This window comes from Dermacentor albipictus, chromosome 1 (assembly GCF_038994185.2).
Source record: "Dermacentor albipictus isolate Rhodes 1998 colony chromosome 1, USDA_Dalb.pri_finalv2, whole genome shotgun sequence".
In the NCBI taxonomy this organism is placed as follows: domain Eukaryota; kingdom Metazoa; phylum Arthropoda; class Arachnida; order Ixodida; family Ixodidae; genus Dermacentor; species Dermacentor albipictus.
In genome coordinates, this window is record NC_091821.1 from 215,311,479 (window position 1) to 215,337,906 (window position 26,428).

At 43.6% G+C, this 26,428-nt stretch overlaps 2 protein-coding genes and 1 long non-coding RNA gene across 3 annotated transcripts in view; 1 reads left to right on the plus strand and 2 right to left on the minus strand.

Moving 5' to 3' along the window:
- Positions 1-5,668, minus strand: part of mRpL38 (mitochondrial ribosomal protein L38) — a 54,559-nt gene extending 48,891 nt beyond the window's left edge. The window contains exon 1 of the mRNA XM_070530865.1: positions 5,401-5,668. Within this exon, the coding sequence (XP_070386966.1) occupies positions 5,401-5,524 (124 nt within the window). The 5' untranslated portion in view covers positions 5,525-5,668. The remainder of the gene's footprint in view (positions 1-5,400) is intronic.
- Positions 5,669-5,833: 165 nt separating this feature from the next.
- On the plus strand, positions 5,834-12,893 carry LOC139054190 (uncharacterized). The gene is made up of 2 exons (XR_011511061.1): positions 5,834-6,231; positions 10,083-12,893. It is a non-coding gene; the product is annotated as an uncharacterized lncRNA (long non-coding RNA).
- A 12,198-nt stretch (positions 12,894-25,091) lies between these two features.
- The window catches only part of RanBPM (Ran-binding protein M), a 63,162-nt gene continuing 61,825 nt past the window's right edge, over positions 25,092-26,428 (minus strand). Inside the window, exon 10 of the mRNA XM_070530866.1 lies at positions 25,092-25,742. Coding sequence (XP_070386967.1) covers positions 25,612-25,742 — 131 coding nt within the window. The 3' untranslated portion in view covers positions 25,092-25,611. The remainder of the gene's footprint in view (positions 25,743-26,428) is intronic.

Consider the following 26,428-nt stretch of genomic DNA (forward strand, 5'->3'; position numbering starts at 1 on the left):
TCTAACGTGAACCTCACCAGGTGTTATGTCAATCACTCAAGGTCACAATGTAGTCAAATGCATAGTGCGAAGCAACGCAAGCTCGTTTCCTCCGATGCACACTGAGCACCAAACAAAGAAGTAGGAAGCCTCACAGCTGCTAAATGTTTCAGTAGCGTGGGAAAGCTACAGAAAGCGCAGGAGAAATCTAAATTTTAGGGCAAGAAATTTGCACACAAAAATATTGATGTATCTGGATAAAATATTCTTTATTTGCTAAAGTAGAGACTTTGTTCACAAAAAAAGGCAGTCAGCCTGAGCTGGAACTGAAAATTCCTAATCTTTGGTATGGGGGAACAAGGAGGATGATAAGTCTATAGCAGAAACGTTACATCTCTTGTAACATGTAAAATACAGCAAACACCAAAGTTGTGCAACACTGTCATACAACAGGACACCTAGAGCTAGACTAAATGAGTGGATGGTTACAAAACCAAGCAATAAGAAGCCTGTGACTAATAGGACTTTGCAGGCAAGTTATTCGTGATTATTAGAAATAAATGTGTTATATTCACAAGCAACAAACAGAAAAGTACCATAGCAACAGTGCTCAGAAAGTGAGAACATCACAAGTCTTGAGCAGTAGCATAACAATATAGGCCTATATTTACATATCTGTTTCTACATTAGTGTGGTTTATAAAAATTACCTGCCAGTCACAGTACCCAAAAATAAGGAAAGCTTTGCTCCATGAACTCAGTCCCTTAATATGATTATATATATATATATATATATATATATATATATATATATATATATATATATATATATATATATATATATATATATATATATATATATATCACTGCCCAAGCACTCATGCAGATGGTTAACCAGTTAAGCTGAAACATGCGGCCCTGGTGTTTGTCACTGGGTTAATAGCAACGGTTCATTAAATGACAGCTTGGTAGGCTGCCGGATCCTTGATATGCAGTTTCTCCATGCGCTCAGCTGCAAGCAACAACTGCATACCGTTCTTGTGCCCGGGCTACAGCAACAGCACGGCGCAGACGAGCTCATTCCCGGGTTTGCTTGCGGTGTTGCTGACCGAAAGCTGCCTACTCCTAAGGAGTATATACGACGCACGGCCTACCCATTTCGAAGCCGGAGAGAAACTGCTGTGTGCGTGCTCGGTTGCGACAGAGAGCAACGACGTCACTACTGGTCCAGCTACTCCAACACCACCTAGATAGCACAAAACCTTTTCACTCCGATCCATGACATCATGTTTCCTGGCCCAACTGCCACAGAATCTAATGGGGATGCTCCTGAGTAGGCAACAGTGATTTTGACGTCACCACGTTCATCAGGCCAGCCTTGTCAATGGAAATTTTGGGCCAGGTAGCGTGATGCCATGGATCGGAGTGAACAGGCCTTGTGCTACCTAGGTGGTGTTAGCTAATCGCGCGCCTCTCTTTCTCTCCCTTTTTTTTTTCCTTTGTGCTTGTGGATGGGGTTGTGCTGGAGGAGTTTCCGGCATACAGGCGACCAATAGACGGACGGATGAATTGGCTAGCCATATATAGCTTCGGTGTAAAATATATTCTCTGTGGATCTGTACAGTACGCACAAACTATAAAGATTCAGTGGCAATTTACTGGTAAATGCGAGAGAAATCTATTAGCATTACGTTGCACCTCCATCAGGTCCCGAATCCATGATTTAAACCGCATTCACCACATTGCAAAATGTTGTTCAGGAGCTCACTCGACACATGTCCTGCCTCTTCGAGGAGCTAAGTTCAACTGACACTGGTTTGGAACAGACCACCTGCACTATGACACAAACACGCATGCACACACACACACACCTAAGCTCTACCATCCCCTCTCTACCTCACCATGTGACCACCTTCACACACATACTTTTTTCCACTTTGATACTCCCAACACTGATGTGTTAAATGCCTATTGATTTGGCTACACATTCTGAACCAGTTCTCAAGAGTGCGCTCATAGGGCCATGCAAGTGCAGTGCAACACCTGTGCGCATTGCAGATCCTGTAGAATGTACAGAAAAGTGCATCAACAAACCAGCTCTGTCACCTGCCACAACCGGTTGAGCCTCTTCAGACAAATTCTAGTGCTCAATTGCAAAGGATAGTCACTTTTCATTACTGCAATAACCTCTCGCAAGATCATGCTCCACAGTAGCAACAAAGTGGTGGCTGTGGACGTTTTTCCCCCATCAGAAAATGTATCACAAGGAAAAGCCATCAGATTGAAAGAAATTCAGCATGTTAAGAGCCCTTACCAACCTCTGCTGACAATGATCCAAGGATTGAAATTGTAGCTCTCTTTGTGCCAGCTAGGCTGAGCGTTGTAACCAAAGCAGGAGACATTTCCATATGCACACCACTTATAAACTAACACTGTGCCATGTCTACTACAACGTGTTCGCATAACACCTGCACTTTTAAAGTAGTGAGTGCAGTAGAACTGTGAGCTAGTGCTGAACCAGCCTTGTACACGTTACAGAGAAAACGAACTGATTACAATTACAATTATTCCATTAAAGTGTGATTCATTACAGTGACCAATTACTACCCCACAAAAGCAGTTGAGCAATTATCAAAAAGTAATTACTTTTATGTTACTTTCCTTCCAACTTTTTCTAGCATAGTACAAACACAGTAAATAAAATGAGCTGGCCTGACTCTTCCAGTGCATCCTCTGCAACCCTTCATACATTGTTTATCTGCATTAACCACTGCTTTTAAAAAATTTTGGCAGCCACCTTCCCCGATTTTCTCAGAGGACATCAGCACCGGAATTGGAAAATACGAACAGCAGTGTTGGAAATACGAGCGGTGTTGGAAAATACAAACACCAGTTGGAAAAATTACCAGATAAAGGTCGGGAACTATCCAATGACATTAAGAAAAAGCAAAATCTAGTCACTGAACATAGTCAAGTGTTCGACGGAAACTCGTCTGGCGAGGAAACATATTGGTGCCAATAAAACGTGCACTCGCCAAGAATAAAATAAAAATAAAGAGGAGACGTTTCAGGCCCCGCACGGGTCCCTTGATCACAATCCTCGAAGGCCAACATAGCCAAGTGTTCGATGAAAACTTGTCTGGTGAGAAAAAATATTGGTGCCGATAAAGCTTGCACTCACCAACAATTAAAAAAAAAAAAGAACAAACGTTCCGGACCCCGTACGGGTCCCTTGATCACCATCAAGGTGTGCGTACGGGGCCCAAAACATCTGTTCTTTATTTTTCTTTTATTCTTGGCGAAGGCACGTTTTTTTGGCACCAATGTCACTGAACATGACTGTCCTGACGTGGTGGCGCTTGTCCCGCACAGAAACGCGAAACCGTTTTGAGTGAGTGAGTACAACTTTATTAAAGTCCAGTGCAGACGCGGAGGTTGCCCCGTGCCACCAGGCTATTCCCACATGGGGACCGGCAGGTCTAGCCTACCAGCCCTGTTGTGGGCATGCTGGACGGACAGGATTTGGTCTTGAAGGCTTGTGCTAAGCAGAAGCGCAGTCCACTCAGTCTTGCTATAAGTCTGGGCGAGCGACCCGCACTCCCAGAGCATATGTGCTAACATAGCAGTCTGCCCGCAAGCAGTGCAGGTGGCATCAGGGAATTTGTGCGGATAGATTTCATTTAAATATGCTAATGATGGATACGAATAGATTTGGAGCAAGCGCAGTGAGACTGTCTATGCATGTAGAATGAGGTGCCAACAATACAAGCCATGTACCTAGCATTAAGATGAGGATACTGGGCACCAGGGTTTGCCTGCCTGAACATGCGCATCAGCGAGACTGCTGCATGACATGACTGCAAGCACCCTACTGTAGTTTTTTACTAAGTTCAAGTGCTCAAAGCTACACTGCCTGTTAAAGCTCGTCTCATTGATAAAGTTGATGGTTACATGTAATTGGTTACCAAAAAAAGTAATTGACTTACAGTGAGCATCACTGACTAAACGTAATTGCTAAATTACAAACCTAGGAAAAAATTACACGTAATTAGTGATATTTTAATTCATTACATGCAAGTAAGTGCCAAACTGACCCCGCACAACACTAAATTGAAGAGAGCAGTGCGGGCAGCATGCAATGTACTATGTAATCTGGGATGAAAGTTCTGCACGCAGTCAACTTGCGAAAAAAGTGCAGCCAAATCAGAGACCTTAGGTAACCATACAATTCTCTAGGTTGGGCAATATTGGCCACAATGCACATGGTTAATGCCAGGCATTGATATGCACACAAATATTTCATAAAATGGTTACATTGAGATTCAGTAAGGAGCATTAGACACTAAAGGCCACTCATGAAATTATGCCTTGGCACCAAACTGCTGTTAAAGGCACATGCAAAATTGTCTTACACAGATATACCAGCAACATGCACAGTTTTCACTGACTGCAACATAACTGATAAGAGAATAAATGAACTGAAGAACGGCCAACTTAATCTTCCCCCAGAAAAGCATTTGGGTTCTAAAGCATCGCTGGTTCTTGAACAATTGTCACTGACACTGTCACACAGATGAAATTATATAGAATGGCAACATCCCACCAACTGTAGTGTCTGCCTCACCAAAATTTCGTTAAATTGAATGTGTTTACTTACATCATTGCGCGTTCTCATATCTGCTCCCGACCCAGCTATTGCATTTCTTTTCAAGGCAGTAATTCTGGGGTTTTACGCGCAAGAACCACAGTATGATGATGAGGCACGCAGTTTCTTTAACGCGCATAAATCCAAGAACACAAGCGGTTTTTCGTTTCGCTCCACAGAAACGTGGCCGCAGAGGCCGGGAATCGAGCCCGTGACCTCAGGCACAGCAGCGCAACGTCATAGCGATGATCATAGCCACTGAGCTACCGCAATGATTGGCTACCGCGGCGAGCAGTAATATGGACGGCTCTTTCCTGTCCTACACGGCAAACTCAGCTTAACTACGTCCTGCATGAAGCCCGCAGACGAAGCAGCGACGGGAGTAAAAGATGGGCTAAACAGACGGCATACAGTACACTGTCTATGCAAAAAAGTTTGCAGGCCAATCTGCGGGTATGAGGTGTGTGATGGTGCTACAGAAGAGCTACTGGCTGGCTCGCGGAAGTAGTTGCGCTCACATAATTATGGAGCTTATGGTACAAACGGCACTGGCACGCCAGGGTGGAAATAAAACCTTAGTATTCTTTTCACAACGTTCGAGTGTTCTTACCACCACAAGGCACTGGAATGACGTGAAATATAGCAAGATAGGGAGATCCATATTCACACAGCGAAAGAAGAACGTGCTCGTTTATAGCATCAGGAGATAACTCTAATTTCAGGAAGCAAATGTTTCTTCTAAATATGCATTAAATGAGAAGACTCAGCCATACTTACCTTGCATCTTTTCTTCCAAACTCTTTGCAGTATCCAGCGGGCGAAGCCGAACAGAACGAGACATCGCCGGCTCCAAACGCCCGAAAGCCCGAAAGCTCTTCAGCAATGCGGCCAGAGTGGCCATTACTGCACTTAATAGACACGTCTAAGCTTATTTATACCTCCAATGAAAGCATGCGCTTGAAAGCCGCTTCTTTTACCGGAGAACAAAATTAATGCCACACATGGAGGAAGGAAACAACGCTACCATGCTTTCTCCATGCTACCATGACTGCACGTTTGGATCGAATTGGATTGGATCGAATTGGATATGTCGCTGTAAGAAAATAAAAAACGATACAACTTTGCAAATTTATAACTCTTCCACACACACACACAAAGTGAGAGAGAGAGAGTGAACTTTAATAAGCACCAGCAGTTTTGTCGGCTGGGCCTAGGCCTCCCACGATGGGACGTCGAGGTCTTGCCTCTTCGCCGCTTCGTAGGCCTGCTGGGTCGCCCAGAGTTGGTCGTCGAGGTGGGAGCTGCGCAGGGCGGCGTGCCATCTCGACGAGAGGGTCACGGGATTAAGGTCTTGGTATTGGTGTTTACACTCCCATAGCATGTGGGGGAGTGTTGCCGATTCAGTTTTACAGACCTTGCACGTCTGGCTCGGGTAGATGTCGGGGTATATTGGCGGCGAGGAGTTACGGAGTCGCCATCTATCGGAAGCGCCTCGCTGGCGTAGTATGAGGGATCACCTGACGCGCTCCTCATAAATCACTCCGTGTCATAGGTTTTGCTGTCAGCGCTCACTGAAAACACCACGCGCGAGCTCTCCCGGACATTTCTGTAAGTACTTTCGAAACGAGAGAAGTTTCTTACTTTCTAAATAAAAATCTTGAGCAAACTGAAAGCACACAATAACAGCTAGACGCTATCTCTTTATCGAATACGTACAGTGAACGCCACTGTGCGCGGTCGCCGCGATGGAGCCTCCCGAACCGGCTTCTTGCGTGAACGCTGAGAGCAAACTATGCGAAATATGTTCTTATAGTGTTTGTATAACTAAATGGAGTGTAATAGAACGAAGCCTCAATGCAGCGATCGCGCAGATTCGCAGCGACCGACTACGCGTCTGCATGCTTGTCCGCGCACTGTTTCGCTTTCTCCGCGCGCGCGTTTTCGCACCGTGCCATGAGCTTTAGGCCGCAGGATATGAACATTTGGCAGTATACAAGCAACCATTGTTACGTGGGCGCTATCAGACCTGTTCAAAAATAATTTCATTGCAGAGACTTCGACGCCTACGGGGACTGTGATGTGCCGTCGCGACGATTGAATCTTTTTTTCTTCTAAATTCTTTGACCTTTAAATACTATTTCTCGAGTTGAGTCGCACTACATGTTTATCGGTGCTCTCAGCGTGCAATTTCCCTCTGCTCCTTTTTTGTAATCCAGTGCATTCATTCATAACACAAACATGACCATATGCCATGCTTTTTTTAAATGTGCTGCTTACCGCTGCCTTTCCACTCCACTGAACTTGCCAGTATCTATAGCATCGACAAGTTCATCGACCAAACTGTCATGACATTATGCCTATAAGGCTGTTTCACATGCTGCGACTGCAACGACGAAAATCGGTGCTGTCGCACGCGTCGCAATGCGATTTTTAACCGTGATTGCGATAGCAATCAATCGCACAACTGCGTAAGCTTGAGATAGCTGAAATTTTGTACGCATTTGTGTCGCGGTCGGGGCACTTTCTGCACGTTATGGCCGGCAGCGCTGCTAAATTTGAATACGCCTGTCTTTAGGGCTGCTATATTCTTACTAACAGTGCATGCACTTTTCTTGGAATAACTAAACTTTAGGGCGACTTGTTAGACTGTTGGACTTTATGGTATTGTTCGCAAGAGGTCGTATTTTTTAGTACGTAACAGTGAAACTTTTTCTTACTTGACTGATTCCTTCGCGTGCTCGTATAGTGATAACCGTGTCGCTTAAACTTCGGTACGTGTGCTGTTGGCGTTTTGTTTGCGTAACAGGGATTTCCAAAGTAATAGTAAAACTGCGTTCGTTCGGGCTAATAGAACTTTGTTGTCGTTTGTATCGCGATTTCAGAATTTTTAGCCCGTGATGGCCGGTCGCGCTGCTGAATTTAACAGCTCGTGTATTTACGGCTGGTATTGTTTTTTGGCTAACAGTGTCGTGCACGTTGTTGCGATAACGAGACATCTGGGCGACTTGTTAGGTTTCTGCTTATTTACACGTGAACGGATGCATGCTAGTATGGTGTTACGGTCAAATTCACATCTCAGCTCTGTAACGACGAAACGTGCGCGCTGATGAGCTCGTTCGCACGTGGTCGCAATTTCTTTATTATAAGAGTTAGTGAGGGTTGACTCCATCACACGCTCGTAGTGAGTAACCGTGTTGCTCAAGCTTCGTCTGCCATTGCTGTTTTGTTTGCTTAACGATCGCGATAGCAATCGTAAAAACTGCGTAAGATGGATCAACTGAATTTACTTATTTCAATACTCTTAATGTCACGCAGGGCGTTATAAAGAGGGGTGGGATCCTACACAATAAGTGGAAATCGTGGTTTTGAAGTATGATGGGACAGCTTGTCGCTGACCTCAGAAGAAGGAATAACCGTGCACGTTTGTACGTGAACTTGGGACGTGGAATACAGATGTAGGCATCTGTCTAATGATCGGAGCACTTGCTGCGCGTGATGGCTAATTGGGCCGGCCGCACTGCTGAACTTTACCACGCTTGTCTTTACGGCTGGTATACCAACCGTAAAGACAAGCGTAGTAAAGTTCAGCAGTGCGGCCGGCCACTTCACCATTACGTACAGCATACATATATGTGCCAAACAGTGACATGCACATTTTTCGAAATAACGAAACTTTGGGAGAACTTGTTAGGCTGCTGCCTATTTGCATGTGGTCGGATGCATGCTATTATGAGGGTAATAGGATCAAGCTTAGGCCTCAGCTTCCTGTAACGATTGACACATTTACGCTACTTATACTATAGCTCGTTCGCACGTGGTTGTATTGTTTCGTATTAATAATGGGGAATGTTTGTCGATCATCGTTGACTGCTAAATTTGCGTCACGCTACCGCCCTCACTGATTAACCGTGTCGCCAATTGAGCTTCGTCTGCCGTTTGAGTTTTCTTTGCGTAACTGCGACTGCGAGAGCGATCGTAAAATAGCATGCGGTTGAAATAACTACACATTTGTGGGCATTTTTACCGTGATCCCAGCACTTGTTGCACGTGATGGTTGGCCTGCCGCGCTGCTGAATTTTCCCACGCGTTTCTGTCATACAATGCCCTACACGTTCGTTTCTGGGAATAGCGAAATTTTGGGCGACATCTTTTACACGTTCTCAGTATGCTGGTGAGGTCAAGCATACGTCTCAGATGTCTGTAACGATCGAATCGTTTACGCCTATTAGTCTATCGCTCCGAATTCGCACGTTGTCCTATTTTTAGTAATGGAGTCCCGGCCGCGGCGCCCGCATTTTGATGAGGACGATATGCGAAAACACCCATGTACTTAGATTTAGGTGCATGTTAAGAACCTCAGGTGGTCGAAATTTCCGGAGTCCTCCACTACGGCGTGCCTCATAATCAGAAAGTGGTTTTGGCACGTAAAAACCCCATGACTTAGTTTGACTGTTAATTAAATTTCTGTCGGGTGCGCGTTTTATCGCGTTTTGCTGGACACAATAAGAGTTTGTTCACTCACTCTGTCAGGTGATTTACCGTGTCGCCTAAGTTTTGTCTATCGTTGGAGTTTTATTCGCATAATCGCGTTTGCAAGACCAATACAATCGTGGAAGTTCCAAATAACGGAACTATATTGTAGGCATTTGTATTTCAATGGCAGCACCTCGCACACAGGGCGGTTGACCAAGCGTGCTGCTTCAGTTTTCTCGCATTTGCTATCATTTGGGCCAGCGTTTGTGCTGACATGTGTGCGCGACGCGCCGGACAAGATTACGAGCCTGTTGCATCCCCATGTTGTCATTGTATATTTACTGGAGTTATATAGTCGACAATCGCCTAATTTTTGTATTATTATTGCGATAGGAATTGTACGGACACTCCTGATGAAATTCCGCTGACGCGAACGTGCGCCGCGATGGGTAGTGGCTTCGTGGGCGCTGTTCCCGCGCAGCTTAGTGTCGAAGTTCGCGTAAATTTGGCTCTGGAAAGGCATTGTGGCTGGAAGCAGCAGGAAGCGATCGCGTGTTGCTACCGCCCCCTCTTCACACCAGCGTTCATACAGCGTGTTTACCGTCAGGGAGATGTGTTCATGCTTGGCTTTGCGCACGACACTGTTTGTTAATTTAACAAGGAAGCGAAGGTTTACTGTAATTTAAAGTGACGATGACACGTGCAGCTGCTTAAATATAGCCGTTTGGTAATTTGCTGTTGCAATCGCTGCTTCGCTTTTCGGACGAAACTATGCTATGCTGACGAAGTGACTAGGAGAATTCCTTTTATCTTTGTACAGAGATGAAATCATTACTTTTCTGATAACTGTTCGCTCAACGAGTTTGTATTAAGCCACAAAGAAGCAAAGTTGCTGTCAGAACCTGCAGATTGCTGTTAAATGTGCAGGTTGTTAAATAGCAATTTTCGTAAACATTTCTAACACGTTTTTATTGCATACTTTACAGCCATGCTGTGTTCCTGCCATGAGCCTGGTGTCACTTTGAGTCGACATCATTCTTCGTTGATGACCCGCACAGAAACAAGCCCCCGGAAATCTGCTAACCTTCTTAGTACCTCTGGTCTCAGCAATGTATTTTCTTGTTTGCGACCACTGGAACCGATCCTTCAGGATTACTAGTAAATTGTGTAGCGTACCCCGGATCTCTTCTGTTCTGCATCTGAAACTATGGACGAAAGACTTCACCCAGCGTGTGGCGACTTCCTTATGGGCTGATATACCTGTGAACTCTGGGTTACTTTTTGTCTCTGGGACTGTTCAAGCAAGCCCACAGAAATGCCCCACTAAATTTCTTAGTACACGTGAACTGCAATGTAGTTGTCTTCGACCGCTGACCCAGCCTGCAGTGAGCCTTAGTAAAATGTTTAGTCGCTAAGATACCTGCAATCTTTTCACAAGTATTTGTATCTGCTGCCATGGAAGAACAGCCACGCTCTGCCTCTGGTAACTTCCATCGAGGCTGTCTGACACCCGTGAATGTTTAGGATGAAATTGTGTTATTGTGTGGCCGCTGACGCAAGCCCACACAAATCCTCTATTAGCTTTTCATATGAGTGAACTCATATAATGCGGAAGCGATCGTGCTGCAAGCTTTTAGTTAATTGTGTAGTCGCCAGGGTACCTGTGACGTTTCAGCAATATTTGGCTGTGGCCACGGAGAGGTCACATTCAGCTTCTGTTTACTTGCTTAGAGGCCTTCAAGCCTCTAAGCAAGTAAACAGAAGCAGAAGAAACAGAAACACAAATTCACTTATGGTGAATTTATGTTTGTGACCACTCAAGTGCAGCAAGTGTCTTGTAACTCTAGTACTTGTGACATCAGTTTGGTATTGTGTTGAAGCAAGTGTCTTGTAACTGCTTTTGTATCTGTGAACTCTCCAGTAATGTTCGTGTTTGCAACTGCTTAAGTGATCCTTGAGTAATTTTTTTAATGCCCAGTGTGTCTATAAAATATGTAGTACTTCTACACTGTGCAACCGCTGAAGGAGGCCTGCAGAAAGTGGAGTAGCTTCCGTCATGGCTAAGACACCTCTGAACTTTCCAGTAAATATTGTGTTTATGGGCCCATGACCGTTGAAGTGAGCCAGCCAACAGTAGCCCTCCTACTAACTTCCTTTGTACCCCCCACCCTTGCATAGGGCTTTTGAAGTTCTTTTACTGGCCGAGGTGCATCTGCGAATTATTAGCTCAACTGAAATGGTCTTGTCACTACACACGAAAGTGTCGATGTTTGCTCTGGTTACCTTTGCCAGAACTTGTTATGGATGCACAGTGCATTTGCTCTACACTCTAAGAACAGTTGCACCCTTTGGGGTGCAAATTTGCGACAGAACAATAATCGTCATCTGTCTTACTTGCCTTTCCTTTCTTGAGAACCCTGCGCTCATTACTTTCCTGTCGAGAATGCTCTGTCATACTGATAATGCACATGCCGTTCGTGACATGGAAGTACTGGGCTTGCAGCGTTAAAGAAAGGAAATGCAGGCAAGTCAGATGACGATTATTGTTCTGTGGAAAATATACACCCCAAATGGTGCAACTGTTTTTAGAGTGTAAATGGATGATCATACAGCTGCTGTTTGTCTATATATGACCACTGAACTAGCCTCGAGTAATTTTGTTAATTGCCTAATGTAGTTGTGACATCTTAATTTAGCATACCTCGTGTTTGTGTATGTAACTACTAAATATGACCTAGGGAAAGGCTCTGGCAACTTAAAGTGGCTAACATATCTAAACATTTCAGCAAATTTTTCATTGATGTGCCTGCGACCACGATAGTGAGCCCACAGCAAGCCTTGTGATAAGTTCCATAGTGGCCCCACTGCAAATTCTTAAATTTTCTTGCTACCCAAAGTGTATTTGTAAAGAGTTTGAATAATGTGCACGTTTACTAACCATGGTGCGGTATAAGTAACTCCTAATAGCTGAACTTGTATGATGAAATTATCGAGTTTTATTTGCATTGATGGGTTTTACTAAAAACTGTTAGTGCATTTTAGAGTTCAACGAGTGATCTTCTTGCAACTGTTCTATTGAAATAAATGCTGTATTTTTAATGAGATTGTCAAATGATTCAGCAGCCTGCAGAACTTAGTTCTGTAGCTTCATCCCTGTTAGCACAAAGAAATATAGGTTGCATGTCTATATGTTTTGAATTAATGCATTTTTATCAAGTTGTATGTAATGTATTTGCTTAGCGTAGCAGGAAACCATGTGCACAATGCTTAGTTGCACTGCAGCCTTCATTTAACGTGCTTTGAGATGCGGTGGGCTGCATTCCTGGCTTATCTCCTGGTACTTCAGCTTTTGCATGACAAAAATATTTGGTTGACTTATTGGATTCCTGGATTTCATGTGTTGCTCTGGTATACACTGACGCCATGAATGCTTAACCAATTTTCTCTGCTTGCATATAACTTACTATTTATAAATGTGAATTTCAAGCTGTATTATTTGTATCATTTTATACTATTCACTTTCTGTAATATAATTTCTTGCAGCATTCTATTGTTCATTTTTTTACCCTTATGCATTTCTGTTATACAATGTTCACTAATGTTCACCTTTTTTTTCTCGTTTATCCATTATGTTATGTTTGTGTTCTCTTTATTGTGCACGGTGCCATTTCTGTAGGGGGTACAGACCATGTCAAGCCGAATTCATTTGGCTTTTTGTCTGTACTCCTGTCATCTGTACATGTATAGATGCAAAATAAACTTGAATTGAAATTCACCGCTGGGATGAATCTTCAAGAGCCATGCAGTTCCTTTTCATCATTGCCTACAAGTCATCACAAAACCAGCTTACTTTGTTAATGGTATGTAAACTGCAGCAGGCTTGCTGCACTGTAGGGCCCATTCTGAGGAAAGTCCCAATTATGGGAATTTGTAATCAATATGGACGCCCTGTGGATATCCTCAATCCCCAACCAAATGTCCCACAAACGTCCTTTGGACGATTGGTAAAATGTCCCAGAAGCGTCCTACATCCTCGCAAAAATGTCCTTGGGATGTACTCCGGGTTATGCAATAAGAATAATCCATATTTAAACATCTCTTGGACGTCCGAATATCCCATTATGACGTTCGGGGGACGTTTATATGAACGTCAATCCCAGGGACGTCCGAATGTCCCGTTTTTGATCTCTGCTGGGCATCTGTAGGACGTTGGTGCTCCAATGGGATTATCTTCAAAGGTCCTGCGGATGTCCGAAAATTTGATTTTGATGTACGATGGACGTTCGTGGGATGTGCAATTCTCTTGCGTCGGACGATCCTATGGACATCCGTAGTACATCATCGGGACTTCTAGGGATGTCCGACAGACATCAAAATATCCTTTGCAGGACGTCCTTTGGACATTCACTGGAGATCTGCATGTGGTCCAGTGGGTTCTCATAACGTCTATCTTATTCTTGCAGTGAGGCATGGCAGTGTCTGCCGCTCCCTCAAGTAGGCAGGGAAGTCATGAAAAATGTGCTTGTGTGAGTATACATGGCAATATTCACAGTTTATTGAATGTCTGAAACCATCATTGGTGCCGTTTCCTTAATTCAAGATTGCTACATGCAAGAATTTGCTGGTCTTGATGTTCTGAACACTAGTGAAGTGCTGTAGGCCATTAAGAAAAAGTTTGTAGAATAACACTGCCTTCAAAACAGGTTGCCGTGATGCGCAATACGAAACTTTCTCACAGGGCATGGACAGCTGGCTGCGCTGTAGCACACAATGAGGAAAATGTAGATAAAAACTTGACTTCATGCCATAATGCTAGAGATTGCTATGATAAGATAAATGGAAACAGGACAAAGAACTTTACTGGCGTCATGAGAAGTGCCGCTCTTACAGCAGCACCATGAGTCACAAAACAACTGTGCCTGTGACGCAATCTGCACTTGAAGCAATTTTTCCATGTGGAAACAATTTAAGCTCCAGATTCTCAAATTTGTGATTTGGTGAGGACCACTGTGGAGAATTTTGTATTTGATCCAGAACACGTTTGTAGCTGGCCGGCAAATGGCAGCCAGCATCAATATGTGCCAGAGCCAGTCAATTGTGTCATAAATGCTAGTTGCTGGCTTTAACAATTTGCTAGCTTGACCATATTTTATTCGCAGTCATACGTACAGTAGATATATAAGGCCGGCGACAGAAATGCACATAAGTTGCTTGGCTGGTTGGCAAGGAAAACATTGTCAAATCAACATAATCAGATCTAGGGTCACATATCCTTTTACGATTCCTTGTTTATTATATTGCACACTGCTTTAAATTCTTCAAAGTTAATTCAGCAATAATTAGCTAAAGCATTCATCCTGATTATGAAGTCAGATGTCAATCTGTAGAATCATATGGAAGTGGTTTAGTCATGCTTTTGCTGTTTGCGGTCGAGAAAACTGACACTAATTTAACCTAGACCACTGTGTTGTCTGGTGCAATGAAAAGCACCCACAGAGTGCATTTCGATTACCACAAGTTGACATAAAATATCTAGAATATTGCGTCAACGTGGCAACCCATCACACATGTTGCATCTTGGTCTGTTTTATAGGAATTAAAAATGGTTTTTACCATAACCGTAACAAACACGCGGAAATGATAAATTTGTCCATGCCCACTTTGGGTGAACACGGCTCACCGTGGCCGCGCTCCGCGGGGCGCCAGTGCGTCCGGCGCGGCGGCGCATCGAAGCGAAGCGGCGCAGGCGCACACGGACCTCGGGGAGGTGCTTCGCGTCGTCTGCTACAGCGCCGGAGCGCGCCGCTCTGGCTCAACGCTGGCTCTGGCTTTGGTGCGAGTACTACATGTCACCAAACAGAGGCGATCGAGGTGGCTTCGTGAGGAAGCGCGCCTCACTCACAGGCGCATTTTCCGGCTGGTTTTCTCTACAGCTTGCGAACAGCCTGCTTAGGCAATGTGCTTGAACAGAAACGAACAGAAACGCTTCGATGCGCCGCCGCGCCAGACGCACTGGCGCCCCGCGGAGCGCGGCCACGGTGAGCGTGGGCGAGACTGTACATGGAAATGCTTCTTTCAGCATCTAACCATGGTATTTCAACTAAGAATGGGCTTTCGTGTTCGTATAATACCAGTCGATAATCAGAACCGACCTGAAGGGCCCCAAGTCCCATGAGCTCTCACCGTCTCATAGCTAAAAGCGAGCAGCTAAAAGCTGATCATTTAGCAGGTGTAAAACAAGAAAAGGACCAACAAAGCAAAAAATGTAAAAGGCTCCAACAGGAATGAACAAAACCAACGAAAAATGATTTTTAAATACAGTAAAAACAATTATGAGATGAAAAAATTTTACCTTTGTGCTGCAGTTCGGTGAACGGCAATTTTTTTCCCTTTCATGAACCTTCCGCCACCTTGCAAGCTTCCGCAGAGCCTGTTTGCCATTTTCTGTGACCCTGTGCTTCGAGTTTTCTCGCTCTGCAACTTGCTATCTGTGCTGCTAGCCTCTGGGTGGTTTTTTTTTTTTATTTATTCTATGGGTTAGCTTAGATGGAATCGCCCCGGAAATGCATTTAGGACCAATTTTTACTAAACTATGAAGCTTTTTTTTTATTGACAAACTCATACGGGTTTCCATAATTACTTTGGTTAGCGCAAAACAACGGACACAAGAAGGACTACAGGACAAGGCGCTTCTGTGTTTCGTCTTGTGCCCATTGTTTTGCGCTAAACAAATTATGGATTTGCACTAACTAGCCCGCTAACGCATTGTGGTTTCGTTTGTGGGTTCGTGTTACTTGTAGATGAGAATTTATTTTCATGAACCTTCCTCCACCTTGTGGCTTTCGCGTAACTGATCAGACACATTAGCATGCGCTCTAGAAATAAGTTACAACAGATTATTACTGAGTGAAAGTTATTTCTTTTTAAGCTCAAATTATTTTTTAAATTTAGTGCCACAGCAGCCTGAAAAATTTTCTCAACTAGCAGGCACTTGCAGATTACCAAACAATTGTAACAGCTACTACTTGGCATACTAAGTGAATTTACTTTTTTCTGCAGTGTTGGAATCTCAGCGCTGACGCCCGTTGTTGCAATCTGACCGCTGGCACGAGTTGTTGCAACTGGGTCGCAAGCCCCAAGGGTAGCGTTGGCCTGGCGGCCTGGGGCACAACTGGAAGCATCCGAAGGTCCTGGCAAAGCATGAGTCGACTGCTAACAGAACAACTTGTTTATTCTAGCATCGCAAAAGAGCGGCCGGTCAGGTCGACCGAAGAGGAGAGACGGGAGAGCACGTTACTCAACAGAAGAAATCGGCGCCTCTCTCCTGGCGTCCGGGGGCAGCTGCTTTTATACTCTCGGAGTTGAGGGCAAGAGGGAACGTCACGGGACGAGGCCACGTGACAGCGGGGCACGGACAAGCTGACAGACATGTTGAGACGAGCGTAGTGACGCAACAGCCGGGCCGGCGCCGGTCAGACCTCCTCGCTTCACACTTGGGGAGCTCCTCTCCCCGGCTGCCGCGCTTTGACAAGCGTGCACACACACACACACACGCACACACGAAGACAAGTGGCACTGAAACATGCCTGGACGCGCACGGCCGGGAGGCTTTGCGGCAGCTCCGAACGGGCCAAAATGTCCGCCGCTTTGAACGAAGCCCCGGCGTCCGTTGCATCCGCGCCGGCTATACCGCGCGTCGTAGGCGAAACGTAACAATAGCAATGTCAGCTGCAGATTGGAACCACTTTCATTATGCATGTGCTGCCATAGCCTACACTGGGACTTCCCTTTGTGTTACAATTTAATGTGACCCAACGTGCTGATGGCAGTCAAAAGCGTCTTTTTACACACTTTGACGTAGCTAGATGGTGCAAAATAGTATTTTTGTAAATGATCTTGCAGTGCACTTTGCCCTGCATAACTATTTACTACATTCTTTGTCCCATCAGCAAGGTTTTGTTAAATTTTAAATACCTCGCAATTGCTTTATCTAAATTTTTCTTGCTTCTGAGATTTACCCCCTTTTTTAAGCTAAACCACTGGTCTTCAAATTAAACCACACTTTTTTGTGGCCTACTGTTTTATACAGCATATTTCACGCAACATGTTTTTGTGCATACTTATGTATAATAACAGCAATTACTTGCATTCTGCATAACATAAATTCGTGTATCATATTACGGGGGACAAAAAAAGTCCTGTAGTACTACCCACAGCAGTTGGAAATAATCAAGCTGAACAAACCGAGCCGAGTAAAAACAATCGAATTGAAAACAATACCAGCCTTGAACTGTGGGTATTTGCTTTCTTGCTTCCTCCTGCAGTTACACTCGCGATCCCCCTTCACTCTACATCACCACCTCTTTCGACATTACTGCATCCACCAGTTTACACTTGAATATGCCACATGTACTCTCATCACTGCCTTTCTTTCATTGCACACTGGTGCTTTAACTCCCTTTGCTCTTCCCCAAGGCTGTGAAGGGAGGAAGTCGGGAGTGCTGCCAGTTGCAGTGCATGCCATCTGTATAACTGTACATGCCAGATGTGTGCGCCTATGCTTTACTTTTTCTAAATCTATTTTCTCCCTGAACTTCCCACTGCATGGCTGACTGCTGTTATAAAAGAAAACTTTACTTTTCCAATATTGCATTTACACTGTACTCTCCAAGATAGCACAAGGCCTCCAATCCATGGCCTCGTGCTACTCGACATTCATTATTGACGTGAACTTTTGCACCCTGAACTCTTTTGTGTTTTCTACGGTAAAATGACCCACGTTCTAGTCAAATCTCATTACTACGAACCCCACATAAATGAATTTCTCAAATTTACGAATATGTTAAGAATCCCTGCTAGATTGTCTATATTTTCAATGTAAAAATATTTAAGAACTACGAATTTCAATACAACACATATTTTAGAATCACACACATAGCTTATTTTACCTTTATAACCGAGGTTCGTTGCAGTAGTTATCATCTTCACCATGTCGACTGCCAACTGCTTCACCACAAACTTCACCAAACTTCACAACAAAGGTTTGGTGATGTTCGTGCGAGATCCAATGATGAATGCAGCTAGTGACGGCGTCAAGAAGCGAAAGCAGTTTTCGCTGCAGGACAAATTGGATGTATTGCAAGAAATCTATGCAGGGAAAAAGCAAATCAACGTGTGCTGACAGCGTGGCATTGCCCCATCGACCGTCGCGACCTTTGTGAAAGATCGAGACAAGATTGCCAAGCTTCACCGAGAATCACAACTCGCTCCTACGAGGAAACGGCTGCGACTAGGAAACTTTCAAAATGTGGACCAAGCCGTTCTCACATGGTTCAAAGATGCCAGACTGTAAAACATTTCCGTGTCTGGCCCAATGCTCCAAGAAAAATCCTGTGAGTTTGCCGATGCACTTCAAATAACTGGGTTCGACGCCAGTGCGGGTTGGCTTTTTCGCTTCCGCCAAAGGAACAAAATAACTTGGTAGTCTCGGGCGAGGAAAAGGCTGCTGACAGAGAAGGTGCGGATTCCTGGCACAATGATCGTTTTCTAGAGGTGGCTGAATTGTAATCTGATGATGATATTTTCAATGCGGATGAGACCACATGTTTTTATCAGCTCCTGCAAGACCGGACTTCAAAGGGCAGCAGTGCAAAGGAGGGAAGAAGGCGCACCTTCACGTGACAGTCCTGCTCTGCTGCAATGCAACAGGCACGAAGAAAATTAAACCGCTCGTCATCGACAAGTACACGAAGCCTCGCTGCATGAAAAACATTATGTCGTTACCATAAGACTACCGCACCAAGAAAAGAGACTGGATGACCAGAGAAATCTTTTCCCGAGTAGCTCACCAAACTCGACCATCAAATGAGGGGGGATGACTGAAGAATTCTACTGGTTGTCGACAACTGCCCTGATCACATTGTGAATGTTCGCTTGATGCACTTTCGCTTGGAGTTTCTGCCGCCAAACAACAAGTCCTTGCTGCAACCCCTAGACTAGGGCACTATAAAGAGGGTGAAAGCAGAATTTTGCAAGTGCCTTGTGCAGCAGTTGGTTATAAATCTCCACCTAAAGCAGCCAACTGCAATCAATATTTGTCGGGAAGCGGAAAAGCTCACAGGACCTTGGTGTAACTTGAAGGTGTCCGCCATTAGCAACTGATGGCAAAGAGCAGGGCTTGTCAAAGCGCCTGTGCATCTTGAAGATGACCTGGAGGTGACCGACAACCACCCAGGGGACCTGTGGACAGAGGTTGCGGAACTGCTGCCCGCCATCTCTTCCTTCGACGACTACGTGGAGAGCGACAGCGCCGGACCTGACCGCCGAAGCGATTGTTCACTGCACTAGCGACGTCTCCAGTGATGATGATGACCCGAAGGAAGACGACTGTGGGTCACCAAACACAGATGAGATCGTGTCGTACATTGATGTTTTAGTGCACATGTACAAAGTCTGAATTTTCATCGCTCGGTGCAATGACATACCTGATGAGGTATAGCCCAAAGTGGAAGATTTAGATGCATTCCTCATCGGTCGTGCGTGCTGCACACGCCAGACGAAAATCACCGATTTCACCGATTTGTTGAAATAAAGCAGCTTAGAAGTGAGTGAAACATTTTTATTTGAAAGTATGCTTGTGCGCACACGCGTCTACTGCCAAAGTACGTCATTTTCATTTTCACTGGTTTATAACCGCAACTTTTTCAATACGATATTTCAAAATAACGAACGATATTCAGCGGTCCTGCTTGATTCGTTATATCGAAATTTGCCTGTACAATGTTGCAATGCTGCATTATTGACCATAACAGTTAAATTTGACTACTGGATGTCTGCACCGAAAAGAAAAGGAACACAAAATCCAGGAAAGGAAAAAACATGTGCAGCTTCGCCTCACCCACCTTGCCGATGCATACCCCGCACAGCACACCTTCATCACCTCTCTCCAGCCTCACTTCTACTCCTCCATCCTTGGCAAGAGATCTTTTTAGGGGCAACGTGATAGAGGTGCACCGTGCGGGGTGTGCGGCACAAAGGCAAGTGTGGAAAAGTGGCTTGCAATTTGATGTTTTCATCCTCAGGGATTTTGCGTTCCTTACCCTTTCAGCGCACACACCCAGCAGCCCGATTTAATTATTATAACTGATAACACAGCACGGGATCATTGTAGCAAGCAGGATACTTTACCGTATAACACATAAAAGTTGAAGGTGCATCTGCTGCTCTGTTACATCCAACATATTGTTAAAACCGGTATTGTTTATAAGTGGGTTCAACTGTAAAGCACTTCCTGCAGACATTGAGGCCCCATGCATGTCAGTGAGAAGGTGCCCAACACTCAATATTTCCACTGCAAGCAATGCACCAATGAAAATAGGGGTACAAGTGCTGCTGCTTGCTTGCTGGCTGGCATTTCCTTTTGGTCACTTTGACTACAAACCTCAAAGTGAAAAGTTCATACTTGTGTGTTTGTGCACAAGCTGCAGCTTGCAGGCGGAAGTTGAAGCAGCATTTATTAGTTTAGCGAGATGTCCAAGCAGAAGCAGCTGCATTGGCAGCAGTGAGACTTTAGTGTCATGGAAAAGCAATGAGTAAAGAAGAGAATCGAGGATGTTTGCTGTAATGGTGGCTAAAAAACACTTCACAAGGCAAAGAGGAGCTTGCATAAAAAAATGCACAATGTAGATGAGCAGTGAACTTGAAAATCCTGAAAATTGCAGAAGGCAAGCAGTGGATAGAGTAAGGGGCTATTAGCCTCAAGAAGTTTGGCCGACCCCCTCTTGTGTGTGACATCAGCTGGGGGACTCCACTGCTAATCTGTACTTACTTGCTCACTATTGTCACAGTTGTATCACACACTCAATCAGCCTCCCCCGTTCAACTTCTTGAAACGGCAAGAGCTGGCAGATTTCTACGAGGAACTACAGAATATTCTGGTGCACAAGAGTTTGCATAACTCCAAGTTCAGTCAAGCCATGTGAAAACTGTATAAGCTTGTTGCTTCTGTTGTTGTACAGTGGCAGCATGCCTTTGCTGTAAAATTGATTGCTTTAAACACACAGACGTGTACGTGCATACGTGCCCACACACACACACATGCACACAATTTGAAACTTTCTTCCAAGTTCGTTAGAGCTGTGCAAAGACAATTCTAGTTGTAAGAGCTAAGGTTGGTTGGGACATATTTGAAATGAATCTGTCAATGCCATCTCATTCTGCAGAAAAATAATATTTTTGGTAGCTATGAAATGTCTGACAATTCTTGTAGGACAGCAAATAATTGCAGACAAAATAGGCAGAGTTAAGCAGTAAAGTGCAGGAAAGCAGTCCTGCACCAATTAAAACTTTATTACTTGCCCCACGACACTAGCTACGTGCAACACGTCATGAAGGACTCGTCTCAACCAATGCACACTTAACAGTTCAGCATCAGTGTCAGGATAAAGAAAAATACAAGTTACTAACCAGACTCTTGCCCAATACTTTTTTCTTTGCTCCTGCCATTGCTAGTGCACACAGTTCACAGGCGTGATTTGCCCATTTGTGCAAATGAAGAATATTATTTGTTGCAACACCTCATGACAATGTTGGCCTAACACAAGTGCAGGTCATGCTTTGTCTTAAATCTAGTAAATTAAGCAGATCATAATGAGTTTAATACAGACGTTAACAAGCATGTGCCAAAGACACCTTGAAAAACATTTTGTGCACATCTCATCAATAATTAATGGCTTCAAGATTGTGCTTCAATTGCAAAACTTCGTAGACTTGAACTCATGTACTGCAACCGTGTTGTCAGATTGTGATTGGACTCCTTGGCCGCAACACCTGTAGTTTTATGCAAAGCGAACAAGAAATATATTTGTTGGCTTAATAATGGTCACCTATATGACATGAAGCTTCAAAAACTATAGACGGTAATTTGAAAGCACTGCGCTGTTTGTGCAAGCATTATGAGCAGGAGCAAATGAATGAAAATGCAGCAATTCCAACCGGAGAGTTGTTTTAGACAAGCATATGCTCTCTTGCAATAACTGCCATGATGTAACTATACAAATTTTGTGAATCAAGCTACTGCCTGTGCTGTTCTACAGATTCTGCGAAGCGGCTCACAAAGGTTCTTACACGTGACAGATTGCAACCAACCTACTTGCTTGCAGAGCAGTGCCACATGCCTATAACCATTTTGCAATTAGAGGACATCTAATTGGCAACGCCTAACCCCCTGAAAATGAACCAATTTACTGTGTCAAAGAAAATGCAAAAGAAGCATTTGAAGCTTTGCAAAACACAAAAAAAATATTTAGGCTTGCATGATCAACCAGTTTCCATGCGAGCCACTCCCTTTCCATGCTCAGGTGATGCACATTTGTGCTTTGCTTTTATAAACTATGTTTGTTTGGTAAAAAAGTTTACAGACCGCTTACTATTCATGTCAAAACATAGATCAGGGATACATCCACACTGTCAGTTTCTCAATGTCAAAGTGGTTTGAAAAACGGCGGAATTTGGGCAGGTAATGAAAGAAAGCTTTTCCAGTTAAATCTGTACCTTACGTTCCTTAATATCAGCAGTATCTGGCCAACATGTATAGAATGACACTGAAAACAGTGGCATGTACGGCTCTGCATGCATTGGCCTTTTTAAAGAAACTAGTTTCCCTTATGCGAAATTCCAATGGCAGATTTGAACCACTTTCACTGTTTTATTTTCTGTTCTTTTTAGACAAAATACTTTTCATGTGGCAGAAAGGGAGAACAGGCTGCATGTTGCAATGGGAGATAAGCATGCGTTTAGCTGTCATTACCAGGATTGCAGATTTTTGGGCTAGTTGGTTCGTTGCATCAATTGAAGTCATAGCGCTGGATTGACGCAGACAAGATAGCACACGTCCTGCCATCTTTTCTGTCCGTGTCAATCCAGCGCTATGACTTCCAATTGGAACTGTGATTACTCTGCAAAGCAGCTCTACTAAAATGAGCTGAGTGGATTACAAGTACAAGACCCTGGGTAACTATGAAACCAGTTTAGTATGTGTTGCAATCGTGAATTTGTAAGTGTTGCGTGTTGCTCTACACCGGAAAGAGGGGCTCGCCTGAGAAGTTGGTTGCCTGTTCCAATATGTGGTGCAAATTTGACCTTAAAAACGGCACGCAATTTGATGTTAAAAAAAAATGTACACCTTAGATAACATGACACAAAGGGCATAAAATGTTTTCTTTTTTTTGTACAGTTAAAGACACCACTGCTGAAGCATACTTCATATCTGCTTAGCTGCAACAAAGCAATGAGCAAACAGAAAGGTTGCAATTGGTGACTAGTAAAGGAGCAAAGCAACGGACTGTTGATAACTTCACATGAGCTAACGGAAATTACAGTAAATTTTAAGCATGCAACAGAATTTTTTCCTGTGCCATCTTAGTCGAATAACAGTGCACTGGGGAGAGTAAAAAGACAAAATAAAACTGCAAAGTAAGGGTCACACTTCTTGTTAAGTTTGTAAATACAGACATTTTGAAGCATAAAGGCATGCCGACATTCTAAACTTAAAAACAAAGCACAACCAAAAACAATTATTTTCCCTAGGTTATAACCATGTCCTTCAAGGCAAATAGAAACCTCGGGGAACATGAACAGCAAACTGCATTATTACACTTCTCAGCCAACATTGCTAGCAGGACAAAGCTTCTAGCACTCAATGAAAAGCAGCGAATGACCAACAAACTTTGCAAAAGTACACAGGAACCAGCATATTTTGTCTCACAGTTCTGGAAAACTATTCTGCATATACCCCTGGCTTACTCTCATTTAATTCATGCAGTGAGATTGCTTCTTTAGGTTATTTTATTTTACAACATATCATTCTGACATTTACCTAGTTTGTAATGTCAATGAAAAACTGCCATTTCCTGTGAAAATTGCCATACAAAAGCCAGTCTTAACAAGTGGACAAGGCAATTTTGCTCCCGCCCTCCATTGTGAATTTTTCAGTTACTTAGCTGCAACTAGCAATGCATGTCAATTACACCTTGCAGAGCCTGGATTCGTGTGGCAAAGTTTCAACATGACAGCAGATGTCCACTGATTATGGATGAACACAGCCAACACAAACAACATATTACTGAATAAACAAACTATACTCCAAAAATACAATTTCCATATCATATTTCACAAAAAACAAGTTAGGGACATATGAGAACTAACTCTCCAATTGCTGGACAAATATGCAAGTCCCTCCATGGCCTGAAAAACAACACAACACAGGCACACTACTAAGCAACAAAAGTGGCATTTTTTAAACGGTATCTGCCAATTGCAAAATTGTAGTTTCACAATTCTGTGCAATGCACTAGTCTGGCGTGTCTTTGGAATTAGGTGCTTTTTGACATGCACAGGATAAAATATACCTTATAAATGCCACTGTGTAATAAAATAAGAATGGCATTCACATATGCATTGCATACAAAATACCAAGAGGTCTTCCTGCACAATTCTTGATGAATGATGTGATCACAGGACTCTAGAGGAGCTCAGCTACAAACATTCACTCAGCAAACTTGCAATCTGATACACTATGCTCACCAAAGAGCAATTAACACATGCCTACTGTGATGCCAAAACAACCAGTTATAACTTTAGCACTTTATAGAGAAAGAGCTTACAAAAAAAGAAAAAAAAGAAATCACAAAGTGAGTCGGGTGAGTACCACAGGACAAACTAGCATTGTTTTGCCTTTCCAAGCTTCTTACAACAGCCATTTGCATCATGTTTTACCAAAGTAAACATTAGCTGCTTGCAGCTTGCTGTCAGGACAACTGGTCTCGTACCAGTATTTGGCACACAGCAGACCCCACTGTGCATAAGCTTGCTTATTCAACCACACCAAAAGTTTACAGTAGCACTCATCTCATAGTGAGAAAACCCACACTAATGTATCCATCTGTATGTAATGCATACACAATACTGGCTGTTGCACAATTAACTGGAATTCCGGAAACACTTGCCTTGATTTTTATTCCTTCCCAATTACGTCATGCATGGCAGCAGTCTTTGATGGTCCATTTTGCTTCACACAATGTATAACAATGCCTTCCCACCAAGCATAAAAGAAGCAATGTAACAAAGGTCATAAATCACCACAGCCACTATATCAAGCCATTTCCCCTCTCAAACAAGGCAGGTACTGCTGTCAAACATAGAAATTGAAAAATAAACTCCAAGACATCCTTCCTCCATCAGAGCAATAAAAAAAGAAATGGTCTCAGCAAATAAATTTGTCAGATTTCCAAACAATTTTGTGACGCCATTCATTTAGGACCTGAATCACTTGAAACCTGAACTGCTTGAAAAAGTCCTCCGTCTTGGCCATGCCTAAAGCGCTTTCCTGCAGGTGGATGGGGCTTCATTTTTCTTTTTTCTTGAAGACAGGGAGGGCTCTGCACAGGTAGCCAGCAGATTGGCTTGTAAAAAAAAGTGGCATCCAGCGATAATTACAATGCAGAGAAACTGTCACAATCACTGCAAGAGTGAGTCAATGTTGGCAAAGGCGCACGATCCCAGGCCTGCCTTGGACATCAGCTTGAGTAGTTCTCGGGAGTGAGCAATTACAAGCTCCAGTGGTGGGCGACGAGGCAACTTTTGAGATTCTGTAAAAAAACACACAGACTGGATAAGTAAAGAATTGATGCATTCACTTGTGGTGCCTGTCATGAGTAGTAAACAATATATGCATGACAGTACAATCTCACTAATTAAAACCTTGCAAATTTGGAAAACTGGGTGATTCAGAATGACTGACTGTGTGGCCTTGCAAAATGTGTGCACTATACTATACTATGGCACCAAACACTTGCTTAATCAGATGAATTTTTCGTGTGACAGTTAATTCAGACAAGTGGTTGAGCATAGAGGCCTGTGATGAGATACCAGCAGTGCAAGGTATTTGAGGACATAATGATCGCTTCATAAATAGCAACAATATTGCAGACAAGAACTGAAATACAGTCATTGTCTGGTTTTTCGGGCTCCCTGGTGTCCGCAAAAACATTCACGAAAACGAATGCATGCCTTTAACTGCCTTGAAGGGCTCAAATCACCACAGACACGCCTGAAACAGCTTAAGGTATGTTGCTACCCTTGAAAACGACTTTTTCAAAAATAGCGAATTTCATTTTTAATATTTTAAGAATCTACAGACATTGAGAACTGTGCTGCTGCAAAAATTATGTCTCTATATGGTTCTGTTCAAAAGTTATGTTTTTTACAACTACCGGCAGAACTCACTGAAACCGAAACTGACACTTTGTGAAAACGAAACCTACATTTCAATCAT